This window comes from Zalophus californianus, chromosome 9 (genome assembly GCF_009762305.2).
Source record: "Zalophus californianus isolate mZalCal1 chromosome 9, mZalCal1.pri.v2, whole genome shotgun sequence".
Lineage (NCBI taxonomy): Eukaryota > Metazoa > Chordata > Mammalia > Carnivora > Otariidae > Zalophus > Zalophus californianus.
Window position 1 is genome coordinate 115,492,810 of NC_045603.1, and position 18,814 is coordinate 115,511,623.

At 35.9% G+C, this 18,814-nt stretch overlaps 1 protein-coding gene across 1 annotated transcript in view; it reads right to left on the reverse strand.

Annotated features, from left to right (window-relative positions):
* LOC113933931 (coiled-coil domain-containing protein 144B-like) overlaps positions 1 to 18,814 on the reverse strand; it is a 62,715-nt gene that overhangs the window by 31,960 nt on the left and 11,941 nt on the right. Inside the window, exons 3-8 of the mRNA XM_035729339.1 lie at positions 14,677 to 14,749; positions 7,769 to 7,898; positions 7,412 to 7,473; positions 3,768 to 3,861; positions 615 to 643; positions 449 to 521 (exon numbers count right to left, since the gene is read on the reverse strand). Of these exons, the coding sequence (XP_035585232.1) occupies positions 449 to 521; positions 615 to 643; positions 3,768 to 3,861; positions 7,412 to 7,468 (253 nt within the window). The 5' untranslated portion in view covers positions 7,469 to 7,473; positions 7,769 to 7,898; positions 14,677 to 14,749. The remainder of the gene's footprint in view (positions 1 to 448; positions 522 to 614; positions 644 to 3,767; positions 3,862 to 7,411; positions 7,474 to 7,768; positions 7,899 to 14,676; positions 14,750 to 18,814) is intronic.

Sequence of the window (18,814 nt, forward strand, 5' to 3'; positions counted from 1 at the left end):
CACTGCTAATCAGAACACCTGTTTGGCTTAAGATGATCAACATAGTAACACTAAGATGAAATAAACTTAAAACACAATTGACATGTTAGCAAGTGGAGGTCAGAATTGAAATAAACACTGTGAACACTGGAAAAATCTTAGAGTCTAATAATTAACTTCTGGGAATCCCAAGGAAGTAATGGGATTTGAAACTGGGAACTTCAGGATTTCAAAACATAAAAGTAGAAACTAGAGCTAAAGCTTACATTTTTAAAATCTTTTTCTTATGCTTATAAATATCTTTTGTTCAAACATGGGTATCAACAATGGTATCTAACTTATTTATGTCAAATCCTTCAGTTAAATTTGCCACCACAAAAAAAAAAAAATTCAGAATAAGAAGACTGTGAGCATTTCAAATATTTTAGTGTACTTCTTTCCACTGTTAAATTTGTATTGTAAAATTTACCTGATTTGGATGTTTGTTTTTCCTTCACTTCTACTGTTTTAGTAGGAACGGAATCTTTCACTTCAACGGTAGGCTGAATGGGTATTGAAACAATATGATTAAGACATGATGTACCTTTCATACAATCTGTAGTTAAAAATTCAAAATGAAAATATAAAAGTTTTACCTTCACGTAAGGATATATTTTAGGAGAATCTAAAACGAAAAATGGACATATAGTTAATTATATGTAAACATGAAAGCCAATTAAACATTCATGCACTTCGTACTAAGCTGAATCCTCAGGCTTGGCTCTGAAAATGATTACATTAGGTTTTGGTGTTCTGTTTCTGGAGATAGGAAGGTGGGTTAGGACAGCGACAAGAGAGAAATATGAATGCATTATAAATATTGAAAAAAAAATACAAATACGTGTTCAACAGAACATGCAGTTAGGATTTCAAAAGTAAGATTATGTTTCAAATGACTATAACTAAAACAGAAAAGTGCACATATACCAATGTGAACACGGTGACTGATGGGGAGAAAAGCAATTTTTAATCAGAGGAACAAATCATGACCTGAGAGGATAAACGTGAAAGCCAATGGTAGAAGGCAATAGAACACCCTTAATGCAGTACAGCAGAATCATTTCTACCATTATACTACAAGTATTTACCATGTTCTTCAACTTGTTCCATAATATAGGCAGTACACAGTTGTGATGATAGTTCAACTGAAGGCATAATTAAGTTTTCATCAGAGAAAGTGTTATGAATTGATCAGCTTCGATATACACTTGTAGGGATAATACTAATAGAAGTGTTCATCTTTGTCCATACCCATGTGGCCTACTGGTATGCCTACATTTCTTGTATCGTCTAGTTTAGCCATCTTAAAATTTCTTGATCCACTCACACAAGAAGGTATATAAAACACATCTAAAAAATAGTGTCTATCAGGGAGCCTGGGTGGCTCAGTTGGTTAAGCGACTGCCTTTGGCTCAGGTCATGATCCTGGAGTCCTGGGATTGAGTCCCGCATCAGGCTCCCTGCTCAGCAGGGAGTCTGCTTCTCCCTCTGACCCTGCCCCCCTCATGCTCTATCTCATTCTCTCTCTCAAATAAATAAAATCTTAAAAAAAAGGAAATAATGTATAATAAGCTTTCAATATGGAAATAGGACTACCAAAATAGAAAAAATCAATTTAATTGCCACAGAAATTTGAGATACTGAAAATCTTTTCTATTTCAAAATCAGTGTCATACTTACTGATAATAACAATTTTAGCATTTAGGGAATGAACGCTATAATCTCTTTTGTTTCCAAAATAAGTTTGATTTGGTAGATCATGTTAGTCTTTAAAAAGGTTTTTTTGAAACAGCTATATCAAAAAATTAGCTTTCTTAAAAAAGAAAAACAGCCAAAGCTTCCATATTCAAATTAATCTCATTTGAATAATGAATACCAATACAACATATATATATTTGATGTCCCATAGATCTGAGGAGGATGAATGAGTGGCTGTTTTACCCCAAGTTTAGCACTCCATCTGCTTTCAGTATTCTTTTTGGAGCAGCTGTAATTTAATCTGCTTTAGTGCAAATACACTCAAGCCATCTAAAGTGAATTCTCTCAAGTTTCCTCAGCAACTCCAAAATTTCCCAGCTACCACGCCTTTCTTTCTTCCCTCCTTCCCTTCACTATCCACCTTCTTCAAAAGTAATTTCTGGGGGCGCCTGGGTGGCACAGTCAGTTGGGTGTCTTGGCTCTTGATTTCAGCTCAGGGCATGATGTCGGGGTCCAGGGACTGAGCCCCACATTGGCCTTCAGGCTCAGCAGGGAGTCTGCTTAAGGATACTCTCTTCCTCTCCCGTTGACCCTCGCCCGGGTTGCTCTCTCTCTCTCTCTTTCTCTCTAAGATAAATAAATAAGTCTTTAAAAAAAGTAATTTCTGGCTCTACGGTCTTGACTGTTCTGCATCCCTTCGATTACGGATTGTCTCTACCACTTCTTTCCTCTTTGTTTAGCAGTAGTATCTTACATCTATAACCTCTATTTCTCCATCTCCGTGCTCCCCTCTAGCTAAAAACATGCTCAGCAATAACAACAAAGTCATGCTCTTCCTTGATCCTATTATGTCTTGAACTATCCAGTGGCCCTTCCAGATTTCTCTATAGGGAAGTCTACATCCTTGCTACGGAGCACATGACCCAAGGACCACCAACACTGGCATCACCTGAGAGGTCAGAATGCAGAATCCCAGACCTGCTGCTCACAATGTGCATTTTTAACAAGGTCTCGGATGATTCACTACAATTTGAGAAATTCTGGTCCATACGGAGTCTGCTGCCACATTCCTTTACCTTAACTTAACCTTCTAAAGAAAGCCTCAAGTTCCTCACTATCGATTCTCCAAAACTGAAAATGTATTAAAAGTCATAAACTTTCGAGGTGCCTCGGTGGCTCAGTTGTTAAGCGTCTGCCTTCAGCTCAGGTCGTGGTCTCGGCGTCCTGGGATCGAGCCCCACATTGGGCTCCCTGCTTGGCGGGAAGCCTGCTTCTCCCTCTCCCACTCCCCCTGCTTGTGTTCCCTCTCTCGCTGTCTCTCTCTCTCTGTGTCAAATAAATAAATAAAATTTTTTTAAAAAGTCATAAACTTTCTCATGGACTTTTTATCAGGGCGAAAGCTTCCTTGATCTCCCCTAACTGACCCTGCTCTCTTCTTCCTTCCAATTCTCTTACTTTGCACTAAATGATACTATCTTATGAAGTGCCACCATTTTGTAGGACATTAAGATATATACATTTATAGCCGACTAGGACATAGCTCTGCATAATCAGCTACGCCGGTCCTTAATGTCTTCCCAACAGTGAGGACATCAGGAAGAGTGGAAAAATTTTGGCATACTACTCTGACAAACTTTGGTACTGGAAGCTCACTTGATATTATTCCTGCATTTCAAATACTCTGCTCTTCCTTTTAAAAGAATTATTTTATGTTACCACCTTCCACTATAAAGAGTTGCTTTGCCCTTCATTTACTCCCGGTACTCTCTGCCTTTCTCATCATTCCCTCTTTTACTCTTTTCCTCTTATTTCCTGATGTTCCTTAGGTCTTAGAGTATCTTGAAATGGAACCAGTAATTTAGCTCCTTCAGTGGCACTCTCAATTTGATCTGTTGCTGACACCTGATAAGATACCAATTTATCTCCTTTTCACATCTTTCTCCTTTCTATGCATTTAATAGGTGATTTTCTTTGGATATTAGAACATATCACTATTCCCATTTTAAATTAACATTCTATCAAGTGACTTTTTAATAAAATACAATTCTTACCTTCTACTTCTTCACTTAATATACGTGGTCCTTTCTGATCCGCAGCTCCAGATAAACGTTTCACGTCTTTCTCTGGAAGACTCTCAGAAATACTCTGTTAAAATTAACATCAAAAATGAGCTGCATAAAGACTTCCGAATCCTTTTCTAAGAAAATATCTGAATTTCCTACTTTAACAGCAATCAGACTTCAAATAAGAAAAGCATGTATTGAAAACCAAAACATCTAAAAATCTCATATATACTTTCTAGATTAAGTGTACCTTTTAATCTACATTTGCTCCGACTCTGTAAACCAAACATGGAAGGTCAGAGTAAATACTTTCATAGACGGAAGACTGATTTCTATGTACCTTTCAACAGGAACTAACAAAACACCTAACTCTCCTTTGCATTTCCCACCAAAATAAAAGGACATTAAAAATATGTATTTAAACAAATTCTCTCATAAGTATATTTGCTACAAATTTAAACTGTTCCTGGCGGCAGAAACGTTTTCAGTGCTAAAATAAGAAGATACTTGACATGATGAGAAACCTTGGAGTATATCATGTTGAGTATAAACAGAACATTGTGGTAGCTGCTGCTTCATTTAGATAAACAAAGGCTTGGAATTTTTATTGATAGGAAAAATGGTTGAATGAAATGGCAAAGTAGGAAGAAAAACCTTTCTTGAAATTATATTTAAATAATAGCAAAAAATTTTAGATTCAGGTATGAAACTCTTCAAAAAGTATAGTAAGCTTTCCAAAGGGAAAAATAAAAACATTCATTTATTAATTACCTAAAAAGTACCAGGCACTTATTTTAGTATGCACATTTTCTTTTCTACACCCAACAGTAACAACAATGATTATGACAATGGGGTGGATCTTCCTGCTTCCTGGTCATTCCAAGACATAAGAGTGAAATGATGAACAGATGTGATCCATGGTTCTCTCTGTCTAGAATGTCCCTCTCCAAGACCTTCGCACGACCGGTCCTTCTCATCCGCCACTTGGCAGCTCTTGCCACATTCAGAGAGATCTTTCCTGACTAGCGAAATTCCACTCCCATTCTCATCCCCATCCTAAATAAACTCACCCAAAATTACCTAACATAACATTGCCATTTTCTTTATATGAAGCACTCATAGTAACTTACAATGGATTGTTGTTTCCTTATTTTTTCTGCTCCTACCACTACAGCCTAACCCCTCAACTTATACAGCCTGGTACATGGGTGATATTCAATAACAGAAATCTATTTAAGGTCAAAACATTTAAAATAATCTCACTGAGGGGGTGCCCTTGTGGCAGAGTCAGTTAAGTGTGCAACTCTTGATTTCAGCTCAGTTCATGATCTCAGGATCATGAGATCAAGCCCCATGTCGGGCTCCGTGCTGAGCATGAAGCCTACTTGGGATTCTCTCTCTCCCTCTTCTTCTGCCCCTCCCCACCCCTCTCACACGCTCTCTCTCTAAAAAAGAAATAAAATCATCTCACTGAGAAGGTCTCAAGTACCAAGTCACAATACTGTCGACCCTTATACAATGCAAGGGTTAAGGGCGTTCACAGCCGTGCAGCCAAAAATCCACATCTAACTTTTGATTCCCCAAAAACTTAACTACTAATCTCCTATTGAACTTCCTACTTTAAAAGCAATTAGACTTAAAAATAGGAAAAATGTAAATTGAAAACCAAAACATTTAAATAGAAGACCTCGTATCGGCTCTCTAGATCTAATCTACGTCTTAATCCTCATTTGGCCATTGACTGTAAAGTGAGCATGGAAGGTCAGAGTAAATTATAACCTAATGCTGACCTTACCAATAATGTAAAATCAATTAACACATTTTCATGTTATATGTATTATATACTGGATTCTTACAATATAAAGAAAAGGCTATTAAGAAAATCATAAGGAAAACAGATTAACAGTACTGTACTATATCAAAAAAAGTCTGTGTAAGTGGACACACAATTCAAACTCATCCCGTCCAAGGGTCAACTGTATACCTATACAATGTCACTGAAACTTAACATATCCCAAATTAGAAATCCACCTGCCCGTTCTAACTTTGCCATTCTTTTCTTGACACTACTGCCATTTATTTTATTGTCCTTCAGAAATCTTCACATTTAAAAAAAGTGTCCTCAGTATTTAATAAATCACTAAATACTGCTGTGATCATTTTTGTCCTGTATTTCTCTAGCAGCCTTTACAGTATACAAAGTGTTTTCACATTTGTTACCACATTTGTTCATTACACATACCTGAGAGGTAGGTATTAGTACCATTTTTATGAATGAGGTCACTGACATTCAAACAGGTTAAACAAGTTTTTCTGGGATCCCACAGCTACCAAGTGACAGAACCAGGATGCTAGCATATCTTTTGACTTCAAACACGGTGTTTGCACCATTGTATAGCACCTGCCTGTGCTAAGAGCTCAGGCCCTTTTTACCTCTTTCCATGGTCCGTCACCTTAAAATAGGTCATCATTACTTTATACTTATGTTACTACAAGTATGGCTGCCACAAAGATACTTAATGCATACTATTTTAACTATCCAAAATGGCTTTTACCTATTAAAACACCACTGAACCAGGGATGCCTGGGTGGCTCAGTTGGTTCTGGGATCTAGCCCCATGTGCTCAGTGGGGAGCCTGCTTCTCCCTCTCCCTCCGCACCTCCCCCAGCTCACACTCTCTTTCTCTCTCTCTCTCTCAAATAAATAAAATCTTTTTAAAAATAAATAAATAAAACACCAATAAAACAATTTGTTATTATATTCCAAATGCTCCTTGTAAATCCACTTGACAATCTAAATATAATACTTTCAGGGCCCCTGGATGGCTCAGTCAGTTGAGTGTCCAACTCTTGGTATCAGTAGTGCTCTGTGCCCAGAGTGGAGTCCGCTTTAGATTTTCTCTCCCTCTCTCCCTGGCTCACTCACTCTCTCTCTCTCAAATAAATAAATAAAATGTTAAAAAAAAAAAAAAAATATATATATATAAAATACTTTGAAGTCCCAGGCATTAGCTTTTCAATTTCCAAGTTGTAAAAAACTATAATCCAAACTTTCTAGATCTCATTAGGAATTTTGCACATCCATATAAACCACAGAATCACATCCGGCCATAGGTTGGCCTGGAGTAATTCTTTAGTTTTTTAAATAACTGAATTTCAAAACCCAAACTACTTCCTTATCACTCCTGAGCCTTGGTTTTCTGAAATAATACTACACAGCTTTCATTAAGTTAAACTTGCAAAATAGCAGAACTGTATTATGCTGTATTATTATACTTAGCACATAATTATTTTGTCAATTACAGGTAAAAAGTATAAGGAAATAGTTTTTATGGGCAAATGCAGAGATGACAGAGTAGAGGCTAAGCATCCCTTTTATGATTTAACATCATTCAATGCTTACATATTTTTTAAGATTTTATTTATTTGACAGAGAGACAGCAAGAGAGGGAACACAAACGGGGGAGTGGGAGAGGGAGAAGCCGGCCTCCCGCTGAGCAGGAAGCCCGATGCTGGGCTCGATCCCAGGACCCTGGGATCATGACCTGAGCCGAAGGCAGACGCTTAACTGACTGAGCCACCCAGGTGCCCCACAATGCTTATATTTTAAAATAAGAAGAAGAAAACAGTACCTCAGAATCCAAAGGTGATTCTCCATCTTCCTCTTCTCCTAATCCTAATGCTGACATCGTAACTATAAAGTACAGTCACAGATACATTAATGAAACATTATTATGAATTTTAAACGTATATACAAGCTTATCCCCACTCTTGAATATTTCAATAAAATTAATAGCAGTAAAGATTTTCAGAGGTGGAATTATTTTCAGGAAGAAAAAGTTGGTAGTAGTCGGGATACTTAATAAGAAAGACAGCAAAAGAAAAATATGTTAATGAAATGCGCAACATATCTGGATCTACATACTTTCAGATTTTTTTATACTAGCATTTGAGCATAGGAAAAAATTCATAGATGTTTACTAACTTACCACTACTATTACTTTTGTATGCTCTATCAGCAGAAGTCAGATTGTCATTAACTGTTTGCTCTTGTGGAGCACTTTCAGTAATACTAATACCATCGTCCTGTTTTCCAATTGCCGGCTGCACCTCTCCTTCCTATAAAAACAACACAAAACAAAAACCCAACTTCAGAAAACATCACATTAATTCACTTATTCACTCACTCACTCACTCACTCACTCAGAATGACAAATACATACCGTACCCGTCAAGTCATAGGCACTCTCCTGGGAGAAGCTGGAAATACAAACGACAGAGACTGCCCTGTATGCTAGCAGGCTAGAGACGGACGACGACAAGTAAGAACAGAAGAGTATCATTTACTAGTTCTACAGGTGAAGTGAATAAAGCACAGTGAAGGCACAAAGGAGAAAAGAGATGCATATGAGAAGCTGAGGAAATGCTGCAGACAGGGCTGTATATTGAAAGACAGACCGAAGGACATTCTAGAAAAGGTAGAATGAGCGAAAGGATGAAGTATGAAATAACACAGTAAGTGATGACAGCTCCAGAATGTGGCAAAACTGGAACACAATTCTTGGGAATGGGATAGAGAGAGATAATTGGAAAATCAGGACTGAACCAAAAAAGGCAAGTGTCATGCTAGAATATGAACTTTCTCCTTCATGTAATGGGGATCCACTAAATAAGCAGAGGAGTTACATCGTCAGAAATATATTTTAGAAAGGTCTGACAGCAACGTGAAGATGAACATAAAGGAACCAAAACCAGAAGAGTATTTCAAAACTATGTGAGAGAGTGAATTATGATATGAAAAATGGTAAGCAGGGACAAAATACTGAATGTGGTGATTTTTTTGTTTTGTTTTTTATTTTTTTTTAAGATTTTTTATTTATTTCTCAGAGAGAAAGCACAGGGCAGGAGTGTCAGGCAGAGAGAGAAGCAGGCTTCCCGCTGAGCAAGGAGCCCAACTTGGGACTGGATCCCAGGACCCCTGGATCATGATCTGAGCTGAAGGCAGCCCCTTAACGGAGGGAGCCTCCCAGGCGTCCCTTTTTCTAATTTAAATTCAATTAATTAACATATAATGTATTACTGGTTTCAGAGGTAGGGATGTGGTGATTTCTTTTTTTTAAAGATTTACTTAATTTTGAGAGAGAGTGTGCGTGCGTGCAGGGGGAGGGGCAGAGGGACAGGAAGAGAGAGAATCCTCAAGCCGACTCCCTACTCAGTATGGAGCCTGATACAGGGCTTGATACCAGGACCCTGAGATCATAACCTCAGCCAACATCAACAGTCGGATGCTTAACCGAGTGAGCCACCCAGGTGCCCCTGGATGTAGTAATTTCAGGGAAGCTTGGAGTCCAGGAGTTTTCCTGCTTCAGTGTTTCAGTGGTACAATATATTAGGATGGGGAAAACAAATGACAAAGCAGATTACAAAAAGTCAGGGAAGAGGAAAGGGTCAGAAGCAATGTCTTCAATCTGGGACATACCAAATTTGAAGCACCCAGGAGACTTAAGGAGAAAGTTTTAGACAAGTAGATTTGGAGTAGGAAAAAATGATAAGAAAAGCACATGTTAAAAAAACATAAATATCTCTAAAATATACTAACCTGATATAATTAATGTAAACCTACACAGAACTCTGAAATTTTCAGAATAAACATAAAAACGGGGGAAAAAACCATGGGATTCAATATTTCATTTATATACTTCAACATTAGTTTCAAGGATAGAAAATAGACTTTTCTTAATATAGGCAAGTTAGTGGGCACCTGGGTGGCTCAGCTGGTTAAGCATCTGACTCTTGATTTGGGCTCAGGTCATGATCTCAGGTTTGTCAGATTGAGTCCCAAAATCAGGCTCCATGCTCAGTGGGGAGTCTGCTTCTCTCCCTCTCTTTTTCTCTCCCTCGGCCCCTCCCCCCCACTCTCTCTCTCTCTCTCTCTGAAATAAATCTTTAGAAAAAAAAATATATAGGCAAGTATTCATTTCTGTAATGAATACCATTTTTAAGATTAATAAAAAGATTTAATTGCAAAACACCAATTCAAAATTTTGTAAGAATACTTTTCTAAAAATTAATTTTAAAAGATTGAAAAGAGAAATACTTATGGGATTATAGAATTCTGAGGCATTTTTAAGTACTAGTATGATGTATGAGAAAAATATAAAACCCTATTTTAAAATTCACATGATTTTCTTATTCCACTGTGAACAACATACTGATAGCTCTAATTTCCTATCTCTGAATATAGGATGGTAGTTAAAGACTGGAGAAAGAATCTAGTATTAAAAAATTAATAATCAAGATCATCCAAGTTGAAGGTATTAAAGTCTCCAAAAACATGTATGATTATCAAGCAGGACCCAATATTCACATGAGGAAAGAAGAAAGGGAGAAAAAAAATCAAATCACCAGTATTTCTGAGTTTCAGATATGAAAGAATTCACGTGTTAAATTTAACAACTACTGGGGTGCCTGGCTGGCTCAGTCGGAAGAGTGTGTGACTTTTGATCTCAGGGTTGTGAGTTCAAGCCCCGTGTTGGGTATAGAGATTACTTAAAATTTTTTAAATCTAAAACAAAAATTAACAACTATGAATACTAAAGTTTCCTGAGAATAATATAAAATGTATCCACTATTGGAAATATTTGAAAAAGTAAAAATCATCTTCCAGAAATAATTCTGTATACTCTGTTGGCAACCTTTCCTTCCTTATGATTCTACAATGACAAATAGTTCATATTAGAAAAAAACTATAAATTGTGAGTTCATTCATTTGATGTGCGTCTATGTATCTATTAAATGCAGATACATTTAAAAATAAATAAATCACAATCCAGAAACAAAATTTTATATTTTTTCTTTAAGAGTGTTGCAGCTTAAAATTTATTTCATTTATTGGATAAAGATTAAGAACCTCACTTACATAATCCAGTTTTAATTAATGAAAAGACTAAATGTTTACTTATTTCCTCTCTTTATTCTCAAAAAGATCTAAAACCTACCAAGATTATACCACACAGTAAATTAAATCAGAAACCACAAGAAAGGGCACCTAGGTGGCTCAGTTGGTTAAGTGTCTGCCTTCAGCTCAGGTCATGATCCCAGGGTCCTGGGATTGAGTCCTGCATCAGGCTCCCTCCTCAGCACCTCCCCCTGATCATGCACTGGCATTCTCTCTCTCACAAAAATAAATATATAAAATCTTAAAAAAAAGAAAGAAACCACAAGAAAGACAACGGCCAAAAATTCAAAATTCATAATAAATCTGATTAAGGCCTAAAACAGATTTCACTTTGCATTATCTATAAACACAGGTTTTGCTAAATTAAATATATCACACTTTATTAAACTTAAATGTAAGGATGAAATTTTCTTCCAGTTCTTCATAAAAAATTAATAGTTGTAAGGATTACAAGTATCACATTTGATAAAATAATTATAATATTCACCATTATCAAATGGGCACCACTACACAGAGAACACAGGTTTTGGAATCATTCAAATGTAGATTCAAATCTCAGTTCTGCCATTTACTAAGCCTACATTTTCTCACGGGATGAGGATTATGAGAGATTTAATAGCTAGTCCCAAAATGTTATTTTCCTTACCCCTAACTGATTATTATATAAATTCTTCCTCAAAAAGTTCAAAATAAAGCTACCCTACAACCCAGCAATTGCACTACTAGGTATTTATCCAAAGGATCCAAACATAGTGATCTGAAGGGGCACCTGCACCCCAATGTTTATAGCAGCAATGTCCACAATAGCCAAACTACAGAAAGAACCCAGATGTCCACTGACAGATGAATGGATAAAGAAGATGTGTATGCGCGCGCACACACACACACACACACACACACACACACACACACACACTGGAATGTTACTCAGCCATCAAAAAGAATGAAATCTTGCCATTTGCAATGACATGAATGGAGCTAGAGGGTATTATGCTAACTGAAATAACTCAGTCAGATAAAGACAAATACCATGATTTCACTCATATGTGGAATTTAAGGAACAAAACAGATGAACATAGGGGAAAGGAAGGGAAAAAAAGAAAAAGATGAAAACAGAGAGGGAGGCAGATCCTAAGAGACTCTTAACTATAGGGAAGAAACAGAGGGTTGCTGGAGGGGAGGTAGGCGGGGGAAGAGGAATAACTGGGTGATGGGCATTAAGGAGGGTGCTTGAATTAATGAATTAATGAATTCTACCACTGAAACTAATAATACAGTCAGTATATATAAATTAAATTGAATTTAAATTTTAAAAAAATTTAAATACTTTCTTTACCAAAGTAATCTAAAATAAAAATTTATTCCTAGGTAACTGAAATTATTATTGAAAAAAACAAACATTAAGATTTAATTATTTATTATATTTAAAAATGTGTTTGCATGATTTATATTTCCATGAATATCTCTTACAGGAGAAAATATTAAAATTTAGTTTTCAGTAGTATCTTATTTAGGTAAGTTGGGATTGCAAACAGTTTAAATTGCTTTTGTTTGTCAAAATGCTAAAGACAAATGATTGTTTAAATTCAGCTCCTTCAAGAGGAAAAGAATAATAATAAATCTTGTGGGGCAATGATTCATGAATGAAAACCACATACAAACAATAGAAAGCCATAACCAAATATGTTGACAAGGGAGACAGAAAGAGATGGACTGAAAGAACAGACTAAAATGTTTTCTGCAAGGAAAAATTAGGGTAAGGATAAGTCATTAAAAAAAAAAGCATTGGGGGGAAAAGAAGAGAAAAGGAAAAGCATAAGACAGGACCAATCAATCAAGCACAAGCTTAAGACAAGGAAGAAAAGGAAAAACGTAAGTAAAAAAAGGTAAGTGGAAAAAATATTTTTCAGTATATGTAAGTATGATTATGGATATACTATAAACAGAAGTCTCAAATTTTTTCAATTACATGTTATAAATATATGTTACATATATGTTATAAATATATACATTACATATATATTATAAATATATCTAAAACAGAGGCTTTCGTTCATAGTATATCCCTAATAACACTGATTTTTCTCACTCTGCAATTATTTGTTTATAAATACTGTAGTAAAGAATTTAATTTTTTCACTGTAAAGTAAATTGTTCAATTAGTGGTCACCTATCAGTACCTGAAAGCTATAAATTATTACTACAGAGAGAAAAAAATAGAAAAAGAAATGTTTCTAACACATCAACTTTCCACATGGAGAAAGAATCGGTAATGAGAATTCTAAGGAGAAATGTACACCTTGAAAGCATATATCTAATGCGACACAGATGGGGTTAAAAGGTTGAGGAATTTTTATCTAAAATTCTGGGGCACCTCGGTGGCTCAGTCAATTAAGCGTCTGCCTTTGGCTCGGGTCATGATACCAGAGTCCTGGTATCAAGTCCCACATCGCGCTCCTGGCTCTGCGGGGAGTCTGTTTCTCCCTCTGACTCTCTCACCTCTCACGCTGTTTCTCTCTCTCTCTCTCTCTCAAATAAATAAATAAATAAAATCTTAAAAAAAATAACAAAATTCTGAGCTCACAATTAGACGATACTAAATAATATACTGTAACCTTTTTTCTTATTTATTTCCTCAACATAATTCATTTGCACTTATAAATCTTAAACATAAAAAGGGAATATAGGGTGCCTGGGTAGCTCGGTTGGTTAAGCCACTGCCTTTGGCTCAGGTCATGATCCCAGAGTCCTGGGACTGAGTCCCACATCGGGCACCCGGCTCAGCGGGGAGCCTGCTTCTCCCTCCGGCCCTCTCCCCTCTCACGCTGTTTCTCTCTCTCTCAAATAAATAAATAAATAAATAAATAAAATATTTAAAAACATAAAAATAAAAAAAAGGAATATAAATTTGAGCCATATTTTTAAAAATTCATATCTTTAATTATGACACATTATGCACATTATAACATTCCATTATACAGAATTCCATCTGTCTGCTCATTTATTCACATTCAGAAAATATTAAATGGCTTCTTCCAAGCAAGACTTTATTCTAGGTGTTCTAGGAGATGCACAATTACGTTTCCTAACATCCAGTAGCTTATACTGATGCAGGGGCTTTAAAATGAATATTTAAATAAGAATGAAATTTTAAATTTTAGAATCTGATACAAAGATTGAGTAGATATTTTTAAAAACTATACTATAAAAGATTTCTGAAATTGGACATTTTACCATATGGGTATGAAGAGCCTCTGCTTCCAGAGCTGATTATTATTTTAGGCAAAACATGCATTCTTCACTTAGATAAAGTTTTAACTATACTCTTAATGGAATTATTTTGAAAACAGTGGAATACCTTTGCAATATAAATTTTGAGAAACTATTTAAATTTCTGAATTTCCACAATTTCTAATATTATTTTAGTCTAAATGTAGAACAAAGGATAGAAATAGAGAAAGAAGTCTTTTGTAACATATGTTACCAAAGTAAAAACTGTCCAAGAAAAAAAATCTCTGCAATAATTGAATCCACTGAAGATTTCATTTAGGCATGAGTATAAACGTCATATTAAGAAAGAAAGAACGAAAGAAAGAAAGAAAGGTCATGTTAAGATAATTTAAAACTCACAGTAAGAATCGTTACCCTTGACCAAGTATCTTATTTCCTCCATTATGGAAAAGCTTTTCCCAATATAATTATCCTGTCATTATGTATTTTCCAGCCCATTTTTTGCAGCCTCCACCTTCAGTATTTACCAGAGTAGTAAAAAAAAAAAAAAAAAATTCAACTCGTCATATTTCTACAAAATGGTTTGTTATGACCAACTTTCCATCACAAACATAAAATGATAGGTAGGCCACTGCTAAATTTTAAGAGTAAATAATATACAAACTAAATTCAGAGCAGGAAAACAAATTTCACAAGAGAGTACTTTACCTGGATACCAAAATTTAAGTCTTCAGCATCTGATGTAAGCCATGAATCATCAGTACTAGGTTTAATGGAAATACTTTAGAGCAAAAACACACAACAAAAACAAGTTCATTAGAAAGAAAAATCGAATGAAAGGTCAGCTATATCTATTTATTGAATGAAGTTTCTTGATATAATTAAAATTTGGCCTCTGTTTTTGTTACTAAGTTTGTATTTTAATTCCTGTATCATTAACATACAAGTACTATATTAGCTTCATGTATACAATATAATGATTCGGCAATTCCATACATCACCCAGTGCTCATCATGACAAGTGCATTCCTTAATCCTTACCTCCTATTTCACCCATTCCCCCACCCATCTCCCCTCTGGTAACCATCAATTTGTTCTCTATCATTAAGACTCTGTTTCTTGGTTTGTCTTTTTTTTTTCCCCTTTGCTCATTTTTATTGTTTCTGAAATTCTACATATGAGTAAAATCACATGGTATTTGTCTTTCTCTGACTGACTTCACTTAGCATAATACTCTCTAGTTCCGTCCATTTCATTGCAAATGGCAAGATTTCATTCTTTTCTCTGCCTGAATAATATTCCACTGTGTATATATATCACTTCTTTATCCATTCATCTATCAATGGACACTTGGGCTGACTCTGGTAAATAATGCAGTAGTAAACATAGGGGTGCATGTATCCCCTTCCATTGGTGTTTCTGTATTTTTTGGGTAAATACCCAGTAGTGCAATTACTGGATTATAGGGTGGTTCTATTTTTAACTTTTTGAGGAAATTCCATACTGTTTCCCACAGTGGCTGCACCAGTTTGCATTCCCACCAACAATCCAAGAGGGTTCCTTTTTCTCCGCATCCTTGCCAACACTTTTTTATGTTTTTGATTTTAGTCATTCTGACAGGTATGAAGTGGTATCTCATTGTAGTTTTGATTTTCCTTTCCCTGATGATGAATGATGTTGAGCATCTTCCTACGTGCCTGTTGACCATCTGTATATTTTCTCTGGAAAAATGTCTGTTCATGGCTTCTGATTATTTTTAAACTGCACTGTGTTTTGGGTGTTGAGTTCAATCGGTTCTTTATATTTGTATACTAACCCTTTATCAGATATGTCATTTGCAAATATCTTCTCCTATTCATAGGTTGCCTTTTCATTTTGTGGACTGATTCCTTCACTGTGCAAAAGCTTTTGATTTTGATGTAGTCACAACAGTTTATTTTTGCTTTTATTGCTCTTGCCTCAGGAGACATAATCAGAGAAAAAACAAAAACAAAAACACTGCTACAGCCAATATCAGAGAGATTACTGCTTGTGCTCTCTTCAAGTATTTTTATGATTTCAGGTGTCACATTTAGGTCTTAAACCCACTTTTTAGTTTATTTTTAAAGAAAGTGGTCCAGTTTCATTCTTTTGGATGTAGCTGTCCAGTTTTCGCAACACCATTTGTTGAAGAGACTGCTTTTTCTCCATTGGATATTCTTTCCTGCTTTGTCAAAGATTAATTGATCATATACTAATGGGTTTATTTCTGGGGTTTTCTGTTCTATTCCACTGATCTGTATTTGTTTTTTCCAGTACCATATTGTTTTGATTACTACACCTTTGTAATAGATCTGGAAATCTGAAATTGTGATACTTCCAATTTGTTTTTCAATATTGCTTTGGCTATTCGAGGTCTTCAGTGGTTCCATACAAAGTTTAGGATTGTTTGTTCTAGTTCTGTGAAAAATGTTGGTATTTTAATAGGCATTGCATTAAATCTGTAGATTGCCTTGGGTAGTAGAGACATTTTAACAATATGTGTTTTTCCCATCCATGAGCATGCAACGTCTCCACTTCTTCTGTCTTGACACAATTTCTGTCATCAATGTTTTATAGTTGTTAGAGTATAGGTCTTTCAAAATTTGGTCTCTGTTTTTAAAAAGGTTTTCGTTATCTATTTTGCCTCCACCTCTCCGAAGATGTGAAATACCTACTGAAGACCCAGTCTCAGTTCCCATAACTAAGAGTGACAGGCAAGGAATTCTCTGAAATGTTTGAAAGTTAATTGTTCAAAAGTTAACCACAATGAATTATCACCTTACACCTGTCAGAATGGCTAGAATCAAAAACAAAAAAAACAAGTGTTGGTGAGGATGTAGAGAAAAAGGAACCCTTGTGCAAGGGTGATAGGGATAGGAAATGGTGTGAAAAACAGTATGGAGGTTCCCTGTAATATTAAAAATAGAAATACCATATGATCCAGTAATTCCATACTGGTTATTTACTTTCCCAAAGATAATGAAAACACTAATTTGAAAAGATATATGCACCCCCATGTTTACTGCAGCATTATTTACAACAACCCAAGTGTCCATCAATAGATGTATCTCTTACACACACAAACACACACACACACACAGAGGAATGTTACTCAGCCATAAGAAAGAATATGATCTTGCCATTTGCAACAATGCAGATGTACCAGAGGGTATTAGCTAAGTGAAATGAGTCAGAGAAAGACAAATACTGTATGATTTCACTTATATGTAGAATCTAGAAAGCAGAACAAATGAACAAACAAAAAGCAGAAACAGACCCAGAAATAGAGAGAATTCTGTATTGCCAGAAGGGAAGGGGGTGGGGGACGGACACAATGGGTGAAGGGGAATGGGAGGTTCAGGATTCCAGTTATAGTAAGTCACAGGGATACAAGTACAGCATAGGGAATATAGTCAATGGTACTGTAATAGCATTATGCAGTAACAGATAGTAGCTACACTTGTGGTGAGCATGGTGTAACATATAGAGTTGTTCAAGCACTACCTTGTACACCTGAAACTAACATACCATCTTGGGTCAACTATGCTTCAATTAAAAGAAATAAATAAATATATAAATGTTAAAGAACAAATTTATGCTATTAGTGGGAATACTATTCCCAGATTAAAAGATTAAATATTATAAGGTCCAAATTTTTTCCTTCACAGGTCCTGCCTTATTTAGGTCTACATAAACTAGCAAGACCTTAAAAACCTTCACAGGCACTCAGATACCCAAGAAGAGAGACTGCGATAAAAATAGAGTCCGGGTAGCTGTGCCTCCATTTCCCTATACACTGCCTAGTATTTTCTTTCTGTGAGTTCCCACTCCTATTATCACTCTTCTGCAGGGTTCAGTGGTACTCTCCAACCTTTAAGTCTTTAGCCTATGAACACACAGACTCCCAAAACAAGGATAGGCTCAAATGACCAAGAGTAGGAGCCATTTCCTGCTCCTGGAGAACAAGCTAAATGGAGTTTCAGTCCTCCATGTAGTCATCTCAACATAGACATGTTACCAACTACCCAAATAAAACTCTTACTGATTTGACAGCCAGTCCCACCCACCAAACTCTACATGCACATGGGCAGGGCATCAGAGAATTAAGAAAAGAGGTGGAGTGAGGAGACCGCTACCTTGGGCCATACATCTATGTTGTGTAGAATCTCCATTCCGCCTATTACTCAAGAGGATCTAAGCCACTCTCTGTAAGTTGGGGTGCAAGTAGATGATATCACATTCTTATATGCTGTAAAAAGATTCTTCCCAGTGGCTCAAATGATTTTAATATCTCTCAACAGAAAACCTGAAGTATGCTAGTTCGTTCAATTAAACCAACAAAACAAAAAAGCTGCTCAAGATTCTCTTCAACCCTCTATTTTAATATGCCTTTCTAAACAACTCCCAATATCCTGTGACTTCAATCCTTTGTGTGTGTGTGAGTGTGTGAGTGTGTGAGTGTGTGTGAGTGTGTGTGTGTGTGTGTGTATCCTTCATTCCTATAATTCATCTTTAACTTATTATAAACCCCACTATTCTGACATCTTTTCTGAAACTATCCAACCAAGTGTTATTCTTCTTTAAACTTGGCCTCTCCTGCTAATTCCTTCCTTACCCACCTTCACTGTTTTCACAAGACCCCCTCCCCATCTTTCAGTTATTAAGACATTCACCTACAAGATGAAAAAAAGGAAAAAAACCTGAATTTAAATCTCATTTCTGTCACTTATCATATCCAAATAAGTCACTTTTAAATCTTTTGAGTTTCAAATTCTCCATTTAAACAACCACTTGGTGAGGATGTTACACATAGGTTGCAGTACCAG